The sequence below is a fragment of the Muntiacus reevesi genome, chromosome 2 (assembly GCF_963930625.1).
Source record: "Muntiacus reevesi chromosome 2, mMunRee1.1, whole genome shotgun sequence".
Taxonomy (NCBI): domain Eukaryota; kingdom Metazoa; phylum Chordata; class Mammalia; order Artiodactyla; family Cervidae; genus Muntiacus; species Muntiacus reevesi.
This window is the reverse complement of record NC_089250.1, coordinates 215,673,695-215,696,723: the sequence shown is the minus strand read 5'-3', so window position 1 is coordinate 215,696,723 and position 23,029 is coordinate 215,673,695. Positions and strand designations below refer to the sequence as shown.

At 41.4% G+C, this 23,029-nt stretch overlaps 1 protein-coding gene across 1 annotated transcript in view; it reads left to right on the top strand.

The window, feature by feature from the left end:
* The window catches only part of GLG1 (golgi glycoprotein 1), a 122,825-nt gene that overhangs the window by 88,518 nt on the left and 11,278 nt on the right, over window positions 1–23,029 (top strand). Inside the window, exons 6-19 of the mRNA XM_065924999.1 lie at window positions 269–340; window positions 1,683–1,866; window positions 4,629–4,843; window positions 7,092–7,213; window positions 8,701–8,802; window positions 10,603–10,756; window positions 11,724–11,861; window positions 14,022–14,108; window positions 15,359–15,421; window positions 16,144–16,257; window positions 17,106–17,194; window positions 18,120–18,237; window positions 19,825–19,917; window positions 22,278–22,415. Of these exons, the coding sequence (XP_065781071.1) occupies window positions 269–340; window positions 1,683–1,866; window positions 4,629–4,843; window positions 7,092–7,213; window positions 8,701–8,802; window positions 10,603–10,756; window positions 11,724–11,861; window positions 14,022–14,108; window positions 15,359–15,421; window positions 16,144–16,257; window positions 17,106–17,194; window positions 18,120–18,237; window positions 19,825–19,917; window positions 22,278–22,415 (1,689 nt within the window). The remainder of the gene's footprint in view (window positions 1–268; window positions 341–1,682; window positions 1,867–4,628; window positions 4,844–7,091; window positions 7,214–8,700; window positions 8,803–10,602; window positions 10,757–11,723; window positions 11,862–14,021; window positions 14,109–15,358; window positions 15,422–16,143; window positions 16,258–17,105; window positions 17,195–18,119; window positions 18,238–19,824; window positions 19,918–22,277; window positions 22,416–23,029) is intronic.

Sequence of the window (23,029 nt, the reverse complement as noted above, 5' to 3'; positions counted from 1 at the left end):
CCTTCTCTTGGTTCACTAACTAAGAGTACATCTGGGAACACGTGACAGGAGCCAAACGCCATGGGAAATTTTTTTTCCATAATTATTGCGATCATTGTTTTCTTTCAAAGGCTGCTAAATTTTGTAAGTGGCTGAATCATGTGTTCAAAGATAGTCAGCATTATAATAATTTAATAGAAAGTCTTATATAAGATTATGGATTATGCCCAGCATAACTACTTAGCTAGTGATGATGGTGATGGTGATGGTGTTGTATTCCATCTTACAGACACAAGCTGGTGAAGGCAGAGTATATAAGTGCCTCTTTAACCATAAATTTGAAGAGTCCATGAGTGAAAAAGTAAGTATTTCTTTGAAACAGATCAGCATTTTATTCATTTTCCTAAAAGCTTTCTCAAATCCTCTCAAACAACATAAACTCATACCAAAATATAAAATACTGATACAGCTTAACATTTCAGAGATAAAATACTGGGCCTTTAGTAGGAAACTAAAGCATATTACATTTAAACAAAAAAGTGAACCTTCTCATGATATCTGGACTTTGGGAAGTCAATGGGGAATCAATTTGGGAAGTAAAATCAATTTTAGTCAAAGTTACACTGAACCCATCTCTGTGTACTCAGGAAGTTTTGACCAACCAAACCAATGTGCTTCATAGGTGTTTAGCGATTGAATTTTTCAGCAGCTGTCTCATTAAGCATTCTCACTACTGTTAGTCCTCTGTCCCTCAATGCATGGGAGACTCTTATGATTTTTAAAAGTAATTATTTGGGGCCTTGCTTTCTTGTCATTTACTTTCCTGTGCAGCTGAAGAACTATTTTTAATTTCAGTTCCTTATATCATTTCAGTTCAGTTCAGTCGCTCAGTCGTGTCCGACTCTTTGTGATCCCATGAATCGCAGCATGCCAGGCCTCCCTGTCCATAATCAACTCCCGGAGTCCACCCAAACCCATGTCCATCTAGTTGGTGATGCCATCCAACCATCTCATCCTCTGTCGTCCCCTTCTCCTGCTGCCCCCAACCCCTCCCAGCATCAGGGTCTTTTCCAATGAGTCAACACTTCGCATGAGGTGGCCAAAGTATTGGAGTTTCAGCTTCAGCATCAGTCCTTTCAATGAACACCCAGGACTGATCTCCTTTAGGATGGACTGATTGGATCTCCTTGCAATCCAAGGGACTCTCAAGAGTCTTCTCCAACACCATAGTTCAAAAGCATCAATTTTTCGGCGCTCAGCTTTCTTTTATAGTCCAACTCTCACATTTACTGTTGAATAATTATGTTTAAAAAGTACAGAGTGGAATGTCCAGAGTGTTATGTCAGTTGCCACTTTAATTCTGGTGAAATTTACTTTAGGGATATTTGTTGAAGAGGAAAAGAATACATTGTCAAGTTGATGTATGAGAATCTACCAAATATTTATGTGTTTAGACAGTTGCTATTGCTGCAGGAATCACCAGCTCACCATAGAATTCCAGAGTTGCCCACTCACATATCACTCCTTCTTGCCACTCTACACACTTGTGCTCGATTTTAACCAAACTTAAACACAGACATTTTGCTAACGACTGCAGTTGCTTATTGTACCTGGCCATGAGCCTCTGCTTGTCTTAGAGGTACATGTGAACGGCTGGACCATGTGAGCAGTCTCACAGCTCTCTTACTGCACTCTCTCCTCAGTGTCGAGAAGCACTAACAACCCGCCAGAAGCTGATTGCCCAGGATTATAAAGTCAGTTATTCACTGGCCAAATCCTGTAAGAGTGACTTGAAGAAATACCGGTGCAACGTGGAAAACCTTCCCCGGTCCCGGGAAGCCAGGCTCTCCTACCTTCTGATGTGTCTGGAGTCAGCTGTGCATAGAGGTGAGAGCTCATTTCTTTTTATCTTTTCCACTCCTTTTTGGATCTTTCCTCCTGTGTTAGCTCTTTTGAGTACACCTGTCTCTGTGACTCAAAGAGTCTATCTATGCAAGCAGAACTCTAGGCTGAGGGCTTGGAGGCCCTAAGTCTTGTTGAAGGCCTTTCCTCTTAATGGCCTTAAAGTCTGTTTTTTTTTACGTCCCAGCTTTTTTTTTTAATGTTTATTTCTCAAATTCAAATTTTAATTTTTTTTTCAAATTCAAATTTTAATTTTTAAAATACTTGTTGCACAGCAGTGTTAGGAGAGTCAGGGAAGTATAATGATTTAGCACATGAGCTTTGGGTCAGAGAGAGATGACTTCAAATTATGACTCTTTCAACAAACTAACTGGCTGGGTGACCATTGTTTATGTTTCTTAATCTCTCTAAATCTCATTTTTCTATCTATAAAGCAAAAATACATTACCTGTGTTGAAGAGTTCTTTTGAGAACTGAACGAGGTTATTTGACATAGCACTTAGCATATGATAAATGATAAGTAGTATTATTAGTCTAACAGTGTTTATCAAGAAATTAAACAGTAAAGGAAGAAAGCATTATCTCATAAGGTCAGACTCAGAGTCTGTTCAGTCAAAGACTGAATCCCTGACAAAGGAATCAAGAAGGATGTTTAAAGGTCAGGGTCATTAAGAAAGAACATTTCTTGGGCCCTCCCTGGAGGTCCAGTGGCTGAGACTCCGTGCTTCTATTGCAGGGGGTGACGGTTTGCTCCTACACGCCGCATGGCGTAACTAAAAAATTAAGAAATATTCTTTTTTTTTTTAAATTTCTTAATATGGACTATAAGCTATAAAAATGAAGTTTCTAGCTGCTTAATGAATCATGCTGGGACAATTGACTAGTGATTAAAAGTTAGGTGGGAAAAGATCAGTTGTTAAAGCTCAGAACTTTGTGGTGATTTTTTTTTTTTTTTTTTTTTGGTATCTGGGTAGTTAAAATCTCCTAAACTTAAAAGCCAGTAGAATAGCAACCAGAGAGAGTGCATGGTCTTGGACTGACTACCAAACAAAGGACATTTTGAAGGCAATTTGGAGAATTTTGATTATGGTCTGGGTATTTGATGAAATTTTCCTGAAATGTAAAGGTGGAGATTGTTGACTAGTAAAGGCGTATCATAAAACAGTATAACATCTAATTTGGTATTTTAAAAAAATAGATAATCTTCTTAAACTGCAAATTAACAGGAAACACAGAAAGACTCCACAAATACACAGACATAGGATATGAGCAGATACTTCATAGAAGTTATATGGATCGTTGGGCTTCCCTGGTGGCTCAGACAGTGAAGAATCCACCTGCAATGCAGAAGACTCAGGTTCGATCCCTGGGTCAGGAAGATCCCCTGGAGAAGGGAATGACTACCCACTCCAGTAATCTTGTTGATACTGAAACATCTGACCATATTGAGTGTTGGCAAGGATGTGAAAGAACTGGAACTACACTACTGGTGGGAATTTAAAATGGTATAGCCACTTTGGAAAGTAGTTTGCCAGTTTCTTAAGAAGTTCTGTATACATCTATCTCATGACCCAGCCATTAACTCCTAGATGTTCACCCAAGAGATGGGAAAGCACATGTCCAAGTAAACTCTTGTGCGTGAGTGCTCATAACAGCTTCTTTGTAATAACCCAACACTGGAAATAACCTAAATGTCCGTAATGTGGTTTAGGGGATAAACAAATTGTAGTATAGCCACATAATAGGATGATATTACTTGGCAGTAAAAAGGAACACAGTGTTGATTCATGGTTGAATCTCAAAAAGTCTGGAGTCAGACCTAAAAAAGGAGTTCGTAGTGTGTTATTCCATTTATATGAACCTTATTTACATGAACTTCTAAAAACTGCAAACTGGTAAACTAATCTGTAGAAAGCGAAGCAGTGGTTGACTGGGCATGAGGTAAGTGGTAGAGAGGAAAGGGAGGGATTCTAAAGGAACATGAGGAAACTTTTGAAGTTGATGGATATACGTTCAGTATCTTGATTGTGGTGATGGTTCCATTGATGCATATGTATGTCAGACTTAACCAATTATATGTTTTAAAAGTGTAGTTTGTTATATGTCATTTATACCTTGGTGGTAAAGAATTCACCTACAATGCAGGAGATGCAAGAGATGCAGATTTGACCCTTGGGTCAGGAAGATCCCCTGGAGAAGGAAATGGCAACCCACTCCAGAATTCTTGCCTGGAGAATTCCATAAACAAAGGAGCCTGGTGGACTACAGTCCACGGGGTCGCAGAGTCAGACGTGACTGGGCACAGCATGGCAGCATACCTCAGTAAAATTGTTTTTGTTTTTTTTTTTAAATAAGTTTTCGCAGATGGCGTTGACAGCTCAAGGAAGAGTTGAGGAGCTGTAGTGAGTATCTGAAGCGAAGTTTTTTCCACAAGCTTACAAGCTGTAAGCCAGGGATTTTCCTGGCTTTCATTTTCACCCTAGTAGTTATCTTATATTAATAAGACTTCTGTTGGCAAAACACATGCATTATTAGTTCAGTAGTATAAATCTGTGTAAGACAGAACACTAACAAAGTAAACCCTGGTCTTTGGAGTTTTATGCTGATAAAGCTTTTGCTGAATTCTCAGCTTTTCAGTCTGGATGATAGCATGACTATGTATTGTAGTCGAGGGGTAAACTTGTACTTCTCATGTGTAGTAGTCTCTGATCCTGATGTCCATGATGCTGTGACTTGCCTCCTCACAGGGCGACAGGTGAGCAGCGAGTGCCAGGGGGAGATGTTAGATTACCGCCGCATGCTGATGGAAGACTTCTCTCTGAGCCCCGAGATCATCCTGAGCTGTCGAGGGGAGATTGAGCACCACTGCTCTGGATTGCATCGGAAAGGGCGAACCCTGCACTGTCTGATGAAAGTGGTTCGGGGGGAGAAAGGGAACCTTGGAATGAACTGCCAGCAAGCGGTAAGGACCTATTTTCTACTGCTGTTTTTGATGTTAAAACATTTTATCAGCTGAGGAACCTCCTCTTCCTGAGCTAATTTATCTGGATCATCTGTGTCATCACAGTGAACTTTAGGTATTAAGAACTAGTCAGAAACTGAAGATAGATGATCTAAAGGGAAAAAATGTTCTTAGTTGTCTGCTTCATTATCTATCCTCAGTCAGACAGAGGGATGTTCTGCAGTAGTTTGTTTCTCAAAGTTTCCTTCCTTGATACAGTAGTCTTCCACACTTGTCTGTGGTTGACCATTAATTTTCTTTGTTTTCTGCTTGGTGGCTTTGATTTAGTGATCTGTTAACAAACTCTGAAGCTTCAGAATAATTGTTAATGAGTATATACTCTTCCAAACACTCTGTGAACTTGAACTTAAATTCTTTTCAGCTACGATTGAACAAATCTGGGCCCAGTCTCTCTTAGACCAAAGAGACTGCTGTTTGTCCTCTAGACTAAGCATTTTTTGGAAGCATTTTCTCGGGTTTTTCTAACCAGTCAGGGAAGGAATAGGTATATAATCACATAACCATTCACGTTCTTAGTGTTGACATCCCCCACTGCTGTCACTGATTCCAGTGTGGTGGTGATCCCTTGAGCTGTTAACCTCCTGTTCTGTCGGGCATTCACTGTCGTCTTTTAGAACCTGCAGTCTGGTGCATGCACTGAGAATGCTCAGAGTTGGCCTGTCAGTCATGGATATTTAATTGATACAGTTCTTAGAGAAACTTCCAGACTTGCATGATGCTTAATAACAGTCTGTCAAAAAAAGACGTAAATATTTTGGTCTTCATCAGCAAACATCATAAATAAAATTGGTAGTCATTTGACAGTAGTAATAATCTTCCTACTGACCAACCACTGCATTTTGTAGCTTCTTCAAATTGCCACAAAGAATTGGTATAAATAACTTCCATCCCAGGAAACTGGAAATTTTTCCTATTTCTCTCACCTTGTTTGTTGACTTCTTTGAGAATAGACAGATTTGGGATTTTTCTTTTTTCATTTTCTTTTGATCTTTGTTCTCTGATCAAATATGTGATGGGGTCAGTGCTTTCGTATGAGTCTCTGTAAGACTGTGGGTGAAATGTATGAGGATTAGAGAAGGCTCCTACAGAGGCTAAATCCATGACACAAAAAGGTCTCCAATTCTTTAACTTGGAACAAAGGGAGCCCCAAGCAGAAGGATTATAGTTTTCAAATTTGCTTTGTGTTATTTAAGATTTCCACCCCAAAACACCATCTGCTGCCCATCTGTAGTAATAATGATTATTTTTAATCTGTAAAAAGCTTTGCAGCTTACACAACCTTCTATATATTATTCTTTGTTATAATCCTCCACAGTTAACAAAAACTGGAACTTAGAGGTTAATCAACTTGCATTTGTTCTCAAAGCTAATATCTGGCAGTGCCAGACTATTAATAGAACTCAGGTTTTCTCATCCCTAATTTAGAGCTTTTTCTTCTGTGCCCCAATTGCTTTCTCCTCAAAGACAGGGAAAAAAAGAATCTGAGGCACATCTTCTCATGCTTTCACTTTATTTTATGACAAAGGTTGGAAGCAGAAGTAAATGTTAAAGAATATATTCTCATTTTCAGCTGCATAATGACAAGTATTTTTCTGTATACTTGTGATAGACAAGATCTGGTTTATCTCTTGGGTATATAAAAAAAAGTTGAGAAAAAATAGGAAATTATAAGTAATATTATATTCTTATTTTCTATAAATGATATTTCTTATAACTGAAATCTCCTTTTAATGAACCAGAGTATACTTGTTTTATACCAGTGTCTTTGCAGCAAAATTCAAATTCTAGATTTTTAAGGCCAAATCAGATCTCTAACTGGAAATATCTTCTGTTTACTCTTCTCCACTCAGCTTGGCACTGAATATTAAATTTATGATAATTTGATTAACAGATGTGAGGAAAGGGGCAGCTTTTATATTGTAAGGTTCTTTTGTTTTGCAAATATCCAGGGATCATTCATACAGGTAGGCAAGCTATCCCTACAATGAGTTATAATCCTGCAAAGTAGAGGAACCAGTTGCAACATATTTGACCAGAGCTGTTGAGCTTGGTCAGTAACAATCGTAGTACTTTGTTAAGAGTACATTGTGATATACCATACTGAGAACTGATTAAAGATATGACACTGCTCACCCTTGATGTATAAGTGACTTTCTTTCTTCCTTCTTGTTGTTTTTTTTCAATCCAGCTTCAAACACTGATTCAGGAGACTGACCCTGGTGCAGATTACCGCATTGATAGAGCTTTGAATGAAGCTTGTGAATCTGTAATACAGACAGCCTGCAAACACATAAGATCTGGAGACCCAATGTAGGTTATTTTATTTGTGGTATTTATCTACATATTGTATCTGGCAGCACAACATGGGGAACATATCCTCAAATGGCTTTCGGATGGTTCAACAACTGAAACCTCACTAAACAGGAGCACATACCAGCTTTTGTTAAGACTGGTACTGGGGCTGAGACCTGGGCTCTGCCTCACCTGTGATATGGAGAACCTCGCCCTAGCTTTGTCGTGATGTCTGTTGACAGTGACTGAGAACATGCAGTCTTAGACATTAGGTCACCAAATCATTCTGCTTAATGGTCAGATAAAAGAGGAACTCTCAGGATAAAATGACACATGCTTTGTTTGGCCGTGTACTTTTCATTCCATTTGTACATTGACTCATATACGTTGGCTTCTTGACAAGTATTAAAGAGTAATTAATTTTACTTGAAATAAAACACAAAATGTGGTGGTTGGAACGGTTTACTGTGGACACAGTGCACTCTGAAGTTGTATCCAAGATCTAGGAAGGCTGTAAAATGCTATAATAAATCGTTATCATATTGTTTCACATATTGTTTTTATTCAGTATGATATGCAAACAGGTCTTAAAACCAGGTTGCAAGAAAGAACAGGTTTCCCATTCTGCAAAAATCTTTATAGCCTACAACCGGCAGTACCCAACTGTGTGAAACAAATGCAGTCCATGTTTCTCATCATTCTGCTATGCATACCCTCCAGCTGTTCATGCTGGAGTAAGATGTTAGAGAAAGGTCTTCCTCCTTAAGGAAGGAGGTTGGAGGAAGTAGACACACACTGTTAAGACTGACTATTTACCAATAGGAAAATAACTCCGTCAACTGTTAAGGAGGCAGCGGGGAGGGAGGGAGGAGGGAACACCTGTAGATAAAATAGATTTAAGATACTATCAATTAAATGCAGGATGTAGAGCTTTTCTGGGTCCTGATTTGAACAGACCTGTGAAAAGGCATGAGACAATTGGGAAAATTTGAAAGCTGACAGGATATTTCATTATATTAAGGATTTTTAAAGAAATTTCTTTGATGGATAAAGGTATTATGTTTTCATATTATAGAGAAACATGCTGAAGTATTTACAAATGAAATGATAGGGTATCCGGGATTTACTTCAAAATATCATCTAAGGGGGTATAGGGTTAAAACAAACTTGGCCATAGATTGATAAAGCTATGGGAGGGGAAGATGGATATAATATGATTCTCTACTCTTGTATGGTTGGAAGTTTCTCATGATAAACAGCTAATTATAAAGCAGCTGCACACAGATATTGTATAAGCTGAGTCCTCAGTTCTAAGTGGCTCTGAAGTTGATAGAAGGCAGAGTCATGGTTAGGTTGAGTTTATTTGAGTGATTCTTGGGAAAGTAAGTTCCTGATTGCCTAGGAAAATAGCTGAGTGGCTTTTTCTGCAGACAAGGAAGTATTAGTGTGAGAGTTCTGAGCCAGGACTGTCCCTCATTCCAATTTCACCCCTGTTTGCTGCCCAGGATCCTCTCGTGCCTGATGGAACATTTATACACAGAGAAAATGGTGGAAGATTGTGAACACCGTCTCTTAGAGCTGCAGTATTTCATCTCCCGAGACTGGAAGTGAGTATTCTGAAGCCATAATAAGTGTAAGCCTCTGCCTGTTCTCCTGGATAGTCACTGTCCTTCATATTTTTTTTTAAAATAATCACTAGTAATTTGTTTTTGTTAAGTTGTGGGCTAGCTGGCACTCTGATCTCCAGAAAAACCTCTTTCTTGCTTTTAGAACAGTCTCTAAAGGCAGAGACAGCCCCTGCAGGTGTCCCTGTGTCCCCATCAGTTACTACATTGGCAGTCAGGGTCAGGTGTTCTGATATCACAGACTCCTTCTGGAAAGAACTTGGGCACCTGTGGGGCAGCGGAAGCATCTTCAAATACGTCTCTAAGAAGAGAATAGTGATTTTTAATTTTTATTGATTTGTCTTGGGTATGGGATTTTACTTTATTCCTGTGACTAATTCAAAGTTATTGAATTTATTCTATCTTAAGAAGCTCTTATCAATAAATGACAACTTGATTCTCTTCTCATCCTGTTAGAAAAGGGGGAAGGGAGGTCAATGAACTAGAAGACTCCCTGTCATGGTCAGAATAACTGTTGTGTTGGCTGCAGTCTCTCACTCTTTCCGCACCTTATTTTCCCTTCCCGCCTCTGGACCAGGCTGCTCTTCCTGCCCCCCGAGTTGAGCTGCTTCTTAATTCAGTTGTTTTTAACTGCTGTGCTTTGGTCATTTTTATTTTTTTTCTGGTGAATAATATATGTTTTACCTGCATACTTTACTGAAAAGAGATTATTTGAAGACTCAATGTGTTTCTGTTTCCTCAAGTTAGCTTCCTGAAAGGACTTCGGAAAGTGGGGTGGGAATTTCCCCATGCTTACTCATGCTGTCTAAACTGAAATAGCAAAGAGCTTACTGAGTCTATTACCATAAAAAATTATGTCTTTGGGTTTTGGTTTCTAATGTCTTTTGGTTTTTTCTCTTCTGTAATTCCTTCATCCATGATCAAAAGATGCTTCACATTCACAGTCTTTATGTTTTTAATTGGAGGATAATTGCTTTACAATATTTTGTTGGTTTCTGCCATATATTAACGTGAATCAACCATAGGTGTGTGTATGTCCCCTCCCTCTTGAACCTCCCTCCCACCTCCCACCCCATGCTTCACAATCTTTAAAGCTGCTAATTAAATATTAGCCCTTTTCCTCCCATTAAGTAACCCTCCCTCAAATTTGACATTATTGTGTAGACAGAATGAAATTTCCACTGGTCTGATTTGGAAATGCACCTGGCTCATCACCTAACCCACTGTCTCCAGAATCAAAATTAACTGTCAAAAAAGTTTTTTAAATTGATAAGCATGTCCAGGTAAACCAAGAATGCAACTGCCTTACCTTGCATGGGAAACTGCTAGAAGGGAATTTGAGTAGATTATTTGTCTTGTCCTTTTCTGATCTTAATGAATCTAGTATAGCAAGTAGGATTGAATTATACTCACACTTGGAATAAAATGATAAGGAAAAGTTGCAAATTGCCTGGTGATAGCTACAACCCTTGTTGTCGATTTTCAACCAGGGCATGTTAATGCCAGTCTGTTATTGTAATGTTGTGTGCCTTACACTGCAAGATACCATCTTTGAGGTAGAACTTAAATCTTCTGTTTTACGAATTAAACTTCTCCAGATTGACTACTATGTGTTCTTGAAGAACAGAATTCAGAAATATACTTGTGCTTACCTGCTGTCTCCATTACCCTAGAAGTGATTGTCGACTGGTATGCAGACAAGCACCTTGCAAAACCCCTTAGCATGTCATTGGGAGGAAAGGTACAGTAAGAGTAATTGTCTCTTAACTCGTAACCTTACAGGCTGGACCCTGTCTTGTACCGCAAATGCCAGGGAGACGCATCGCGTCTTTGCCACACCCACGGTTGGAATGAGACCAGTGAACTTATGCCTCCCGGAGCTGTGTTTTCCTGCTTATACCGCCACGCCTACCGCACTGAGGAGCAGGGCAGGAGGGTATGCACTCGATACTGACTTCATTTCTTCCTGTTGGTCCTTTGTTTAGTTCGTTTGCTACAAACTGTTGTGATTCTTGTTCCTCCTAAGACAACTGTTAGTGTGTCTGGCGAGGAGGGTTACTTTATTACTTGAAGGTTCTTCATGCAGTGAGTATACATAGAGTTGTTCTACCAGCTTCTTCCCATCTGATTTTATGTTTTTAACAAAGTGAGAGGACATTTCCAATTTTTCTTTATGTTACCAAAATCTAAATAGACGAGTAGACAGATGCTGCTACCCTAACTTTATGTAGCTTTAAAGACCCATTATAAGCTCCTAGCCAAGACATAAAGGGCTGTTAGGCGTCTGCTCTTGGTGGCAGGACCCGTAATGCCTGTATTGATGAGGCCTCTCCAGCAGTGCACTAGGGGGCTGCAGCCTCTTCCCCCCACTCTTGGTATTCCTCTGCCCTTTGAGGCAGCAACAAGTGCTGCCTCTTGTTGGGATATCAGTGTATGCTTGGCAACATTTGCTGCCTGCTGGTCCCATACTGTTTATTCTCTCTTAAATCAGGACCAGCATTCTAGTCTACGTTCATATGGTAGTGGCACATTAATTTAGCTGAACAAAAAACTCTCTACCTTATCCAAACAAATCCAGTTCGCATTTTAATTGACATATGGCTTACAATATTATATTAGTTTCATGTGTCCAGTGTAGTGATTTGGTCCTAGCTCACTTTTATCAGGATCCTCTGAGAAAAGGAGAGTGTTTCATACAGTATTTTAGAAAATGCTGAATGTAGCATCACATTCCAAGAGGTAAAGGTGTTTAGTAGCCTCCTAGAACATTTACTTTCTCTTCTGGAAGAGATGAGATACAAAGTTTGGTTCAAATAACTATAAAGTTACATCAGTTTTCTGATGATAGATTTTCTATATCTCGTGTCATTTGGTTAGTATTTTGCTTCTTATTTCTCATACAGCTCTCACGGGAATGCCGAGCTGAAGTCCAGAGGATCCTCCACCAGCGTGCCATGGATGTTAAGTTGGATCCCGCCCTCCAAGACAAGTGCCTGATTGATCTGGGAAAGTGGTGCAGTGAAAAAACAGAGGCTGGACAGGTAGGTGGCGGAGCTGCCGGCGGCGTTACTGGGGACAATAGTGATGCTGTTCACGGTGACATTGTATGGAGGCTGCAAGCACCATAGGAGTCATCTCCAGCAGCTTCACAGACAGGCTGCGTTATGTTAGTCATTGTTCTGTCTATGAGAAGTCCTGAGGAAAAGGTTCTCTTTGGTCTCTGTAATTGTACTTCTCCTAAGCAGTTAGTTTGGTTTAATGTTATGGTTATTACATTTTATAACTGATTGTTTTCTCTCCTCGTGTTGCCTCTTAAAAAGCCTTAAGCCAAAGATATAGCCTGCCTTTAGCAAGCGTGTAAGATTTTGTTTGTAGGCATTTTGTGTACTGACGTGCTACTGGCTTCATTCCACTTTCCTTAAAGTTTCCTTTTTTTTAAACTCATTTTTAATTTATTTTATCTTGCCTTTTTTTTCCCTTTTATAAGGTACGTTAAGTCCTTTTGAGGGAAGGCAAGATATAAACATGTACACTGATATGTAAATACTGATATGCATGAATAGTGTATGTGCTTGCCCTACTGCAGATCTAAAAGAAATGTAGGAATGGAATTATATTTCCCACTTAGTAATTGATAACAGTTGATGTTCAGAGAAATGAAGTGTATTGACTTTCTTGTTCAGAGCTCATAACCCTAGCCAGGCATTTGTTGCATTTTATTATAACCTCTTTAGGAAAGTGTAGAAAAGGACTAGTCCCAAGAATCAGGTGCGTGCTATAAGTGGCTTGTTAGGATTTTGTGCCTAGTTAAAAAAAAAAGAAGATATGTAAGATATGTTACTGCATTCCAGCAAATTAAGTGGGAAGGTTGCTTATCTTTTATCTCAAGGTGAAGGAACCAATGAGGAGCAGCTGCTGGTTTAAAGCCCCATTAATACTAGAACGAGGCATGAACAGTTCCATTTGTACCACTCCAAAACACCCTCTGGGATTAAATTAATAAAAAGTCACATGTGCAGGAATTGGACATTTTTTAAAAGCAACATAATGCTTACTCAGATCTGTTGGCCTGGGAATATCGTTTTTGGCCGTCTGTTTCCTGGGCCTACTGTAGTTCTGTTGAGTTTATTGTTAGAAAATGCCATATAATTTAGCTTTTTGCTGCCTCCGTCTACTGAAGCAGGGATATGGTCATATGGATTCCCACAAAACAGTCTCCTTTCTTACCCTCTGTAAAGGAACGGTGAGAAAGCTGTACCACATTACAGCCCGTGACTGTGGAGCTAAACTTAGGAAGTGAGTTCACAAATGGGATTTTCCCCTTAGCCACTTATCTACTCCCAGAAGTTTTATGCATTTTCCTTTAGGGTCCCCCACCTCTCCACTCCCTTTCTGACTCTTGTATAATTCCTGCAGTCCTTCTCCTCCCTTTCCATTCTGATTCCAAAACAGATTCTTGCAGAATAGTCAGGAGGTTAAACTTGATCCTTTAACAGAGCCCTTTGCTGAGAAATAGCTGTTCATGTGATTTGGGAAAGTAGGCTAAATATAAAACTTAAAACCTCTAGGTTTAATAATAGACTGATGTTACAAGGTAGCTCCAGCTCAGTTTCCAAAGCCCAGGTAGGATGGCTTGTAGATACTCAAGCTCTAGTGTGCTCACCTGTTGTGCAGGTACCCTCAGAGGATTCTTTTATTCGGGCAAGGGTTAGAATCCCAGATTTGATTTGCAGGAGCTATTCATTCTCTACTGTGTTTTAGACCCTGTGTCCCCAGCCTGCTTTGCCCATAAAGAGTCTTAAAATATGCCATCTCTTTCACTGAATATTTTGTCCAGTGATTATCATGAAAATACCGATTAGCAGGGTGTTGACGGAATGGAGTGAAGGCCTGTAAGATCCTCAGACTCTGAGAACACCTGAACGTTGACTCTCTGTGGACTTACCAGTTTGACCTTCTGAGTGATTTGCATGGTTGCTGTACCCCTTTGACCCTCTTAATCACCCTGATACATCAGATCATTCATTATCTTTTCAACAATCCCAATTTGGGGAATCAAATAAAGCTTTAGCATTCTGTTCAGTGAAGTCATTTTAAAAAGAAAAGACCTTTGAAAAGGAAGGTATCTCATCTGGTATCTCATCTCCCCTTGATCACTGATATAATTAACAAATGCTAAGAGATTGCCTTTTTATTTGCAGGAGCTTGAATGCCTCCAGGATCATCTCGATGACTTAGCTGTGGAGTGCAGAGATATAGTCGGCAACCTCACTGAGTTAGAATCCGAGGTAAGCAGTTTGCAACTTGTGGAAGGAAAAGTGCCCTGTCAGCAGCCTTTGTTTCCTTCTTAGTTCTGCTGTTTCTAGACTCTTGAGAGAGCAGCTTCTCTGTAGAACAAAAGCAACTTTGTCAGATTGTCTGCTTGCTTTATCAAGAAGAGTATTGTGATGCTTCCTGAACCCCTTTCCTCATTTCTTCAGCATTTAGCCCGTTGATCTGCTTCATAAATCAGAATTAACACAGTGACTAGACCAGTATCAGTCACATTCAAGGCTAGCCCAAACACTCCTACTCTGTCATCCTTTAGCTGTTTCAGTTAGATCATTTGGTAATGTGTGTTCACTGAAATAAAAGCCTGGGATTTGCAGTTAAACATGGAAGATTGATTACATGTGTTTTTCTTTGTTCCATCCTAAAACCCACTAAAATACAAAAAGTGAGATTTAAAAAACCTTCTAAGCATAGGCATACTATTTCAAAATACAGAGATTATCATTGAAGGGGAGGCAGTTAAAAATGCTTAAGTTGTTTTGTAGGGTCTGACATCAGGGAAACGGGGAACTGCTGTTTTGTTTATTAGCCTTTTAGAACTATTTAAGTTGTCAGAATTTGCAATATGTAAAATTATATTTCTCAGGGTCTTTTTCTTCTCGCTTCTATTTTTCAAAAGCGTGGTGCCTTCTTTTATCTGCCGTCAGCTCCTGTCTCATCCTCACCGTCCTTTTGGGCTAATGAGGACGTTCTGGGGCGTGCCGCTCTTTAAAGGACAAGTTATTTCAGCAGCTGGCGCTGCGCAGCCGTTGCTTCCCTTGAAGGCGGTTAGCACGTGTTCCCAGGAGGTGGCGGTTTGTCGTCTGGGCTGATGACGGGGTGATCGATGCCAGTTACTCCTGTTTTCCTTTTGAACTCCTTGGCTCTGGGGAGAAACTCCAAAGGCTTTACCTACTCTAGCATTATTTGTAAATTCTTTTTTTCTCCCCACTGTTTTAATCCTGCCTTCCCTCTTGTTGAAGCACAAGGGGAATCTACCTCTGGAAAACTCGCCTTCCAAAGTGTCATGAAGGAACATTAGAGGAGGAGCATAGAACTCTGTTCTGTTCACGCTGAGGCTCTCTCACTGAAATGCTGGAAAAGTTTCCAAATATACTTACTGGGTTACTTACCTGTCAGATGATACTGATGCAGAGAAAGAAGTGGCTCCTTCCCCCACCCCTGGCTCTTTCTAAAGCAGAATTACTAATGTTTTAATTTTCTACAGGATATTCAAATAGAAGCCTTGCTGATGAGAGCCTGTGAGCCCATCATTCAGAACTTTTGCCACGTAAGTGATGTCTGGAGGAACATGGGTTAGAACCAATTTCACTGGGGCTCTGGCCCCCACATGTGTTGGACTCAAAATGCCCACATTGTTTCTGAGTGATAACCAACTTTAACAAGTTAAAGTTGAAAATGTAAACAACATCAGGTGGAGTCAGGAGGGGTCCACCATTCAGGGAAGCCCTATCTGCTGACCCCTCCTGGATGACCAGATAGGTGATTGCCAGCACTTGGCCAAGATGCCCTTGGAGGAAAGGGGAAAGGGGAACCTCATTAGCAAGACTGAGTTGCCTTCAATACACACAACCAAGATTTGTTAACAGTAGGGTGTCTTTCCCCTTTCAGCTATCTCCATCTACCTGATGTTGAGGGAATTCTATTACTTTATGACTCATTGAACTACCTAAATTGTGGGAGTAAAACATACTCAATGTTAGATGTTATCCCTAAGCCTACTGCCAGCTCCATATAAGGAAAGGAGTTAGAAGAACTGCATAGTACACGTTTTTATTAGAGCTTCATGCAGGGCAACTTGCTGTGTAAATTTTATTTCACTGAACATTGGTCCTTCATCCTTTCTCAGGCTTATTTGGACATAATTTCTGATGTGCCTTATTTGTAATGGCTCTAGAATCAGTCTCGTTTGCATTTTTTCATGGGCTGGGATGCAGAATTTGTTCAGGAATGGTTACAAATGAAGCGCTAAGTATGCATTGCCTTCCCCAGGATGTGGCAGATAACCAGATAGACTCTGGGGACCTGATGGAGTGTCTGATTCAGAACAAACACCAGAAGGATATGAACGAGAAGTGCGCCGTCGGTGTCACCCACTTCCAGCTGGTCAGTAGTGCCCGGCACGTCCTTCTTGTCTCCAACAATTAGGCTGTTGAACTTGTTCCCATTTCCTCTTTCAGGACATCAGAGCACCTCTTCAGTGAAAAATCATTTTTTCCAAATACTCGTTTAGTGCAGCAGCTCAGATGGGTATCATTATCCTAGGATCTAAGCCTTTCTTTCTTTTAAATCATGCTACCCAGGTCTGGCATTTGAATAAGAAGATTAAACCATAGTCTTCGTAGTTACCCCAGGCCTAAGTGAGATATTTCTAATAAAGCAAGCACATCCTTCCCAGGAGGATGAGATCTAGTCATCTTTGAAAAACTGACCTCTTCTTGGGGCACTTGCCTCCCCGGCTGCTTCCCCGAGTGGTTCTCAGGGTCTCTGGACTGTGGGCACTGGGAGATGGGGAAGAATAGACACACCCTGCCCTTGGTGACCTGGGTACGTTCTGGTGAGAGAAATGCAAAAAGACATTTACTGCTAAGTATATAGTTTCAGCTGAGTTTGTGAAGAAAAATAAAGCAGCATAATGCCTGCAGGGTGATGGAGAAAAAGGGACTTGAGAAGGAGGTGTTTGAATGGAAATGTTAAGGAAGTGAGGCATCATGCCGTGGGGAGACCTCGGGGGAGAGGCCCCACCTGTCTGTGACTGGAAGCCGGGATGCCTGGGAACAGAAGATCACGCTTCCCGGCATGCCGCTCAGCAGCAAGCCAGGGAGCCTGAGGGAGGCAGAGTGCCGGCGGGGAGGCAGGCTGCTGCAGAGAGCATATGAGCACAGTTACACGCAGCACTGTGGGTGAGGCCTTGTCACAGAGCTTCTGATTTTCTTTTCCATCCTCTTATTCAGGTGCAGATGAAGGATTTTCGATTCTCTTACAAGTTTAAAATGGCCTGCAAGGAGGACGTGTTGAAACTTTGCCCCAACATAAAGAAGAAGTATGTGGCTTTTAACTGATCTGTTCTGCCTCCCTGCGGTCCCTCTTGGCTACTGGACGAGTAGCTAAGATGTCAGGCGGCCGACTGCTGTCTGGGAGATTGACCTCCTGCACACCCCTTTGGTATCACGGCCAAACCCTGGGGTTGCCTAGACAAAGCCTCTCTATGGCAGCTGAGAGCCACACCTGGTGGTAGTTCTGAAATGGAGAGACTTTTAATTTTTCCATGTTCAAACCACCTAACTGCTGAAGCAGATACAGGTTTGTGTACTTAGATGAGCATGTTGCAGTGTGAATAGGAGGTTAGCTGATGTCCTTGGGCATCATCCCATTACATCATCTCTTCAAGGAAGCCACACGGGCCTTCCCTGAGTGAGAGAGTAGTAAAGAAACACACACTTATTCATCTGAGAACTAGGTGCTAATGAGGAGAACGATGAGCTTTGATGGCATGGCTTCCCGAATTCTTCCATGCTGCTCTTCGCAGAAGTGAATTTCTGGAACGTGTTTCCCCTCAGATAAACCGGGTTCCCATTTTGCTGAGGTTTCTGTCCTTTTCAGAGTGTGTTTTCACAGTGTAGCAGAGACACTGTCCAGAGTTGCGAGTGGAGTGGCATTCCTCTCTAGTAACATGTATTTGACAAAACAAGCGTTAAACTGTCCTTGCACACACATCCCCTCTATGGCCCCCCCGCCAGCCAGGGATGTTGTCAGCATTTGGGCTGGGGCCCAGTGTTTGTGACGTGTACAGTCAAATTGCTGCATTGAGCGCTCTGAAAACAGAGTGAGACGTAACAGGAAAGGCATTCAGAACATGGTAAAGGGGTACCTGGGCCCTGGAGGGCTGGTGTGGCCCTGCCCCAGCCCGGTTCTCGGCCTTCTTTTGTGTGACTCCAGCCTGGTTCAGGCCTCTTCTTTCTGCACAGGGTGGACGTGGTGATCTGCCTGAGCACCACCGTGCGCAATGACACTCTCCAGGAAGTCAAGGAACACAGGGTGTCCCTGAAGTGCCGCAAGCAGCTGCGGGTGGAGGAGCTGGAGATGGTAATGCCTGGGAGCACAGCCTCTGGTCCCAGGAACCACAGGGCAGAGTTTAGAGAGCTGGGTGAAGGGCGAGGGCAAATTGGAACGTTTTAGCCACAAGCGTGATGGTTAAGACTTAAAGCTGCGCCGTGCTGAAGTTTTACCAGAGGACAGCTTCTCATTTCCCTTTTGTTTTTTTTAACATGATTAAGTATTTTTTACCACACGTAACTGGAAGCCCAGCTGTAAGACAAGCTTTGAGCATGTGATGCCAATCATTGCATCAATAATGTCCTCAAGGGTTAAGGTCTCCCTCTCCACTCTGCTGTCCTTGGGCACCAGCTTCACCGTTAAAGCTGGCTTCCCTCATGGCTCACGACCGCTGCCTACAACACCTGGCCACCTGCTCCAGTATTCATTTCCAGCAGGAAAACAAAACAAGTGAAAACTGACCCTGCGTGAAACAGAGGCCCTCCTCTCCAATTGGATTGTGTAGTTTGAGATCTGTGCCCCGTCCCCCATCAGGGGAGGCACTCACTGATGGGCTTACTGATGATCAAGGTGACATGGGTGTTGGGAAGGCGCCCAGAGGGTACACTGTGAGAGGATACCTTCCACTTTATTTTTGAGGTGAGGCCCAAGCCATGTTAAGAGAGCTAAAAATATGTATTAATTTTATGTTTTGTATTTTGAATCGTATTTGTTTCACCTCAGTTCAGTTCAGTCGCTCAGTTGTGTACGACTCTTTGAGACCCCATGGACTGCAACACGCCAGGCCTCCCTGTCCATCACCAACTCCCAGAGCTTGTTTAAACTCATGTCCTTTGAGTTGGCGATGCCATCCAACCATCTCATCCTCTGTTGTCCCCTTCTCCTCCTGCCTTCAATCTTTCCCGGCATCAGGGTCTTTTCCAGTGAGTCAGTTCTTTGCATCAGGTGGCCAAAAGTATTGGAGTTTCAGCTTCAGCATCAGTCCTTCTAGTGACTATTCAGAACTGATTATCTTTCAGGACTGATTTCCTTGAGGCTTGACTGGTTTGATCTCCTTGCAGTCCAAGGGACTCTGGAGTCTTCTTGAGAAGACTCAGTCTAAGCAATAACTAGTAATGAACACCAGAGAATACCAGTATCCCCAAAGTTGCATGACCAGGTTTCCACATATAGAGGTAGTGATTCAGTGATAATTATGTTTTAAGTGGAACTGGCCTGCGTATCCTTTTATAATAGAAACTTTGGGTCCCTAGATGTCAACCTGGCTCTTTCAGTAAAATGACAAGAATAAAAGTAGAATCCTACTTCCATATAATGATTTTAGCTTTCAGAGTGGTTTCCACATCATACTACCTTATTTCATCTCACAGCAGTCCTGTGAAGGGGTCAGAGTAGAATGATAGCATTTCATTTTGCAAAGAAAGTCCAAGGCCATGAAGCTAGATAGTGGCCAACTGAAATCCAGTCTTCCTTCTCCCATTATTGCAGTGGCCTCTGCTGCCGCTTAACTGAATAGCAGTTACGGCCACCAGACAAGGTCCAGTCAACAAATGTGTAGAACATTTATCTCACCAGCGTAGAGTAAGCTCACTTTCCCATGCTGGCTCTCTCATACAGACAGAGGACATCCGCCTGGAACCAGATCTGTATGAAGCCTGCAAAGGTGACATCAAGAACCACTGTTCCACTGTGCAGTATGGAAATGCGCAGGTAACTTTTTGGTTTTTATTTTTTGATGGTAAAAGTAGTATGAAGGTATCTTTTTAATAATTTTCTGCTGGTGGTATAGGTCCCATCCTGTCCAGCCTGATCATCCCTTCTTAAGCCACACCAGGCTACTTTTTCCAAGCAGAGTACTTTTGCTCACCTTCATTCCTCTTTGCCACCGATTCATTCTCTTCCTTCCTTCTGGTTACCTTGTCCTCCCCCACCTTGTCTGCCTAGTAAACTCCCAGTGATCCTTCCAATGCCTCCTCCTGTCTATAGCTTTCCCAATACTCTGCACCTCCAAAGTTAGTTATTCTCTCATTTGATCCCGTTGCACAGAAGTTCTTAACTGGAGGTCACATAAGAACCACCATGGGAGGTTTTTTTGTTTTTCCCTCTAAATCACAGAACAGGGCCCTAGCCAGAATCATCAGGAATGAGATACAGTGAAGTGTTTTTGTTTTAATGTTCTTCTGATATCAGATCTACCTCTTCTAGTTCGTGGCATTGCCACAGTGCTTCAGCCTCGGAGATGATGGCTTCGTTGTCTTCTAGTATCTGCGTGAGCGATGCAAAGATCAATGTCAATCTGTTCTGTGTAGTTAATCTACCTCTGAGTTTTCTCTTTATCTTTAATGATCTGTAATTTCACTGTGCTATATTTAGATCTGGTTTTTGTTTTTATTATCTTTGTTGGCTCAGTCTCAGAATTCATGTCTTACTTCAGTTCAAGGAAATTCTCAGACATTGTTCTTTCAAAAATTGCCTTTCTTATCCTTGCTTCTGTAACTCCTGTTAGACACTTGGAGCTGTCCTCCATGTCCATTTTTCTTCCACGTTTTTCCTTCCTTGATCTCTCTATACTACACTTAGGTAGTTCTTCAGTTCTGTTTCCCAGGTTCATAATTTATCATTTTAGGCTTTCCGTTCTGCTCTTCAGAGAGACCACCAGTTGGATTTTGTCATTTCTTTTTTTCCTAATGTATGTATTTTAATAACATTTTAATAAAGAGCACTCACAGTTCCTTCTACCCATCCCTTTTGACATTATTCATTTTATAATGCATATGCCATGATCCCCCCCAATACATTGTTACTAGGCTGTTATCAGTTAGATCAGCTAAAAATAAGAAAAATCATTTTATTTTTTTCCTTCATTTTTTTTTCTTCCTTTCTTAATGTAGGTCCAAGGTTTTGACCTGTATGTTTTCCCTTCTGCCTAAAGAACTTCTTTTTTAACAGTTTTTTTTTTTTTTTTTGCAAGGTGCATGTATGGGTAATGAGTTGCCTCAGTTTTTGCTTGTGTGAAAAAGTCTGTCTTCATTTTTTTTTTCCCCCTGTCTTCATTTTTGAAGAACAGGTTTGCTGGATATAGAATTCTAGGTTGGTGGATTTTTTTTGTCTTACAGTACTTTATTTCACATCCATACTCTTCTATGCATAGTTTTGTTTCTTGTTTTGTTTGGTTTTTGGTTTTGTTTTTTAAGCCATGCCATGCACACAGCCTTTGGGATCTTAGTTTCTTGACCAGTAATTGAACCTGCACCCCCTGTGTGGGTAGTGTGGAGTCTAAACCTTTGGTCCACCAAAGAAGTCCCTGCATAGTTTCTGATGAGATGTCCATTGTAAATCTTACATCTGAATGTCAGTTTTGTAGAGCTGCCGAATTTCCACAAACTGGGTGCCTTAAAACAAATTTATTCTTTCACAGTTTTTGAGGCCTGATACCTGAAATCAAGGTGTTGACAGACCTGCTGTCTTTCCTGAGGCTCCCCAGCTGAAAGCTTCCTTGCCTTGTCTGTCTTCTGGTGGCTCCAGTTCTTGATTTGGGGCTGCATGTCCTTGACTTGGAGTCTCTGCCGCCATCCCTAACCCTCACTCTTCAGGGGCAAGGATTGGGTCTGGTTCATAGCTGGCATCTAATGCTCTATTCCCATATGATAAATGATGAGTTGAGCTGAACTTCCTGACTTGTGCCTACTGTCGAGTCAGTGTTATTGCTCCAGGGAAAGACAGAGAGCCTGATGTATGCTCCAAAAGAAATCTTACAAGAAACAACCCTGGAAGGGAGAAGAAACCAGGAATCTTGGAGAGAGTTTCCTTCCCCACAGACTTCCAGTGCAGCCTGCTCGTCATCCATCATTTTTATATATTTGGTTTGCCTCTAGCCCTGAGGTTGTAGATCTATAAATCTAATTCTCTTTTGTGAGGAAATCCTGATTCCTGTTACCTAGAAATGAGAAATGGAAGATGCCTGGATAGAAAAATGAGGGATGCACTAAGAACTGAATGCTTCAGTCAGGAAATGTGGATTATCAATCCCTGATCCACCTCTTAACTTGTCCATAATTCTTATGCCCTAGATTATTGAATGTCTGAAAGAAAACAAGAAGCAGCTGAGCCCTCGTTGCCACCAGAAAGTGTTTAAGCTGCAGGAGACAGAGATGATGGACCCAGAACTAGACTATACACTCATGAGAGTCTGCAAGCAGATGATAAAGGTAAGGGATCTAAAACCAGGGTCACAGTAACAGTCGAACGAACTTCTTTACATTTCAGAATAAAATGCACATAATCTTTCAGTGTCAACCTGTTTTATATAGCTCAGGCCGTGGTTCTCGAACTCTGGCCCCTAGACCTGCAGCACCAGCACCACCTGGGAACTTAATCTCAGGCCCACCCTGACCTCTTGAGTCAGTCTCTGCAAGTGGTGGCTTCTGTTTTCATAAGCACCCATGGGTTCCAAGGCAGCTCCAGTTTGAGAACCTCTAAGCCACGATGACTGACCTCACTTTGACCTGAGACACAAGAAAATAGAGGCCCACTGAATATATGATGAGTTTTGAGGCGGTTGGTGGAGATCTACTGAGAAAGTCACCATCAAATGTCCTGATCATCTGTCTACCACCATCAGCAGCTTTTTTGTTCTACAAGTTCTTTTGGTTCTTTTACGTCTCCAGTGAACGTCCTCTGCAGCAGGGGTGACGAGATGTCATTCCTGGATCTGTGCATGCGTACAAAGAGATGAAAGTGCTAACCCATTATTTCAACTTCCCTTTAAAATAAAGTGATACTTCTCACCCTGTCAAACAGACTGTAAAGAAAATTGTGAAAG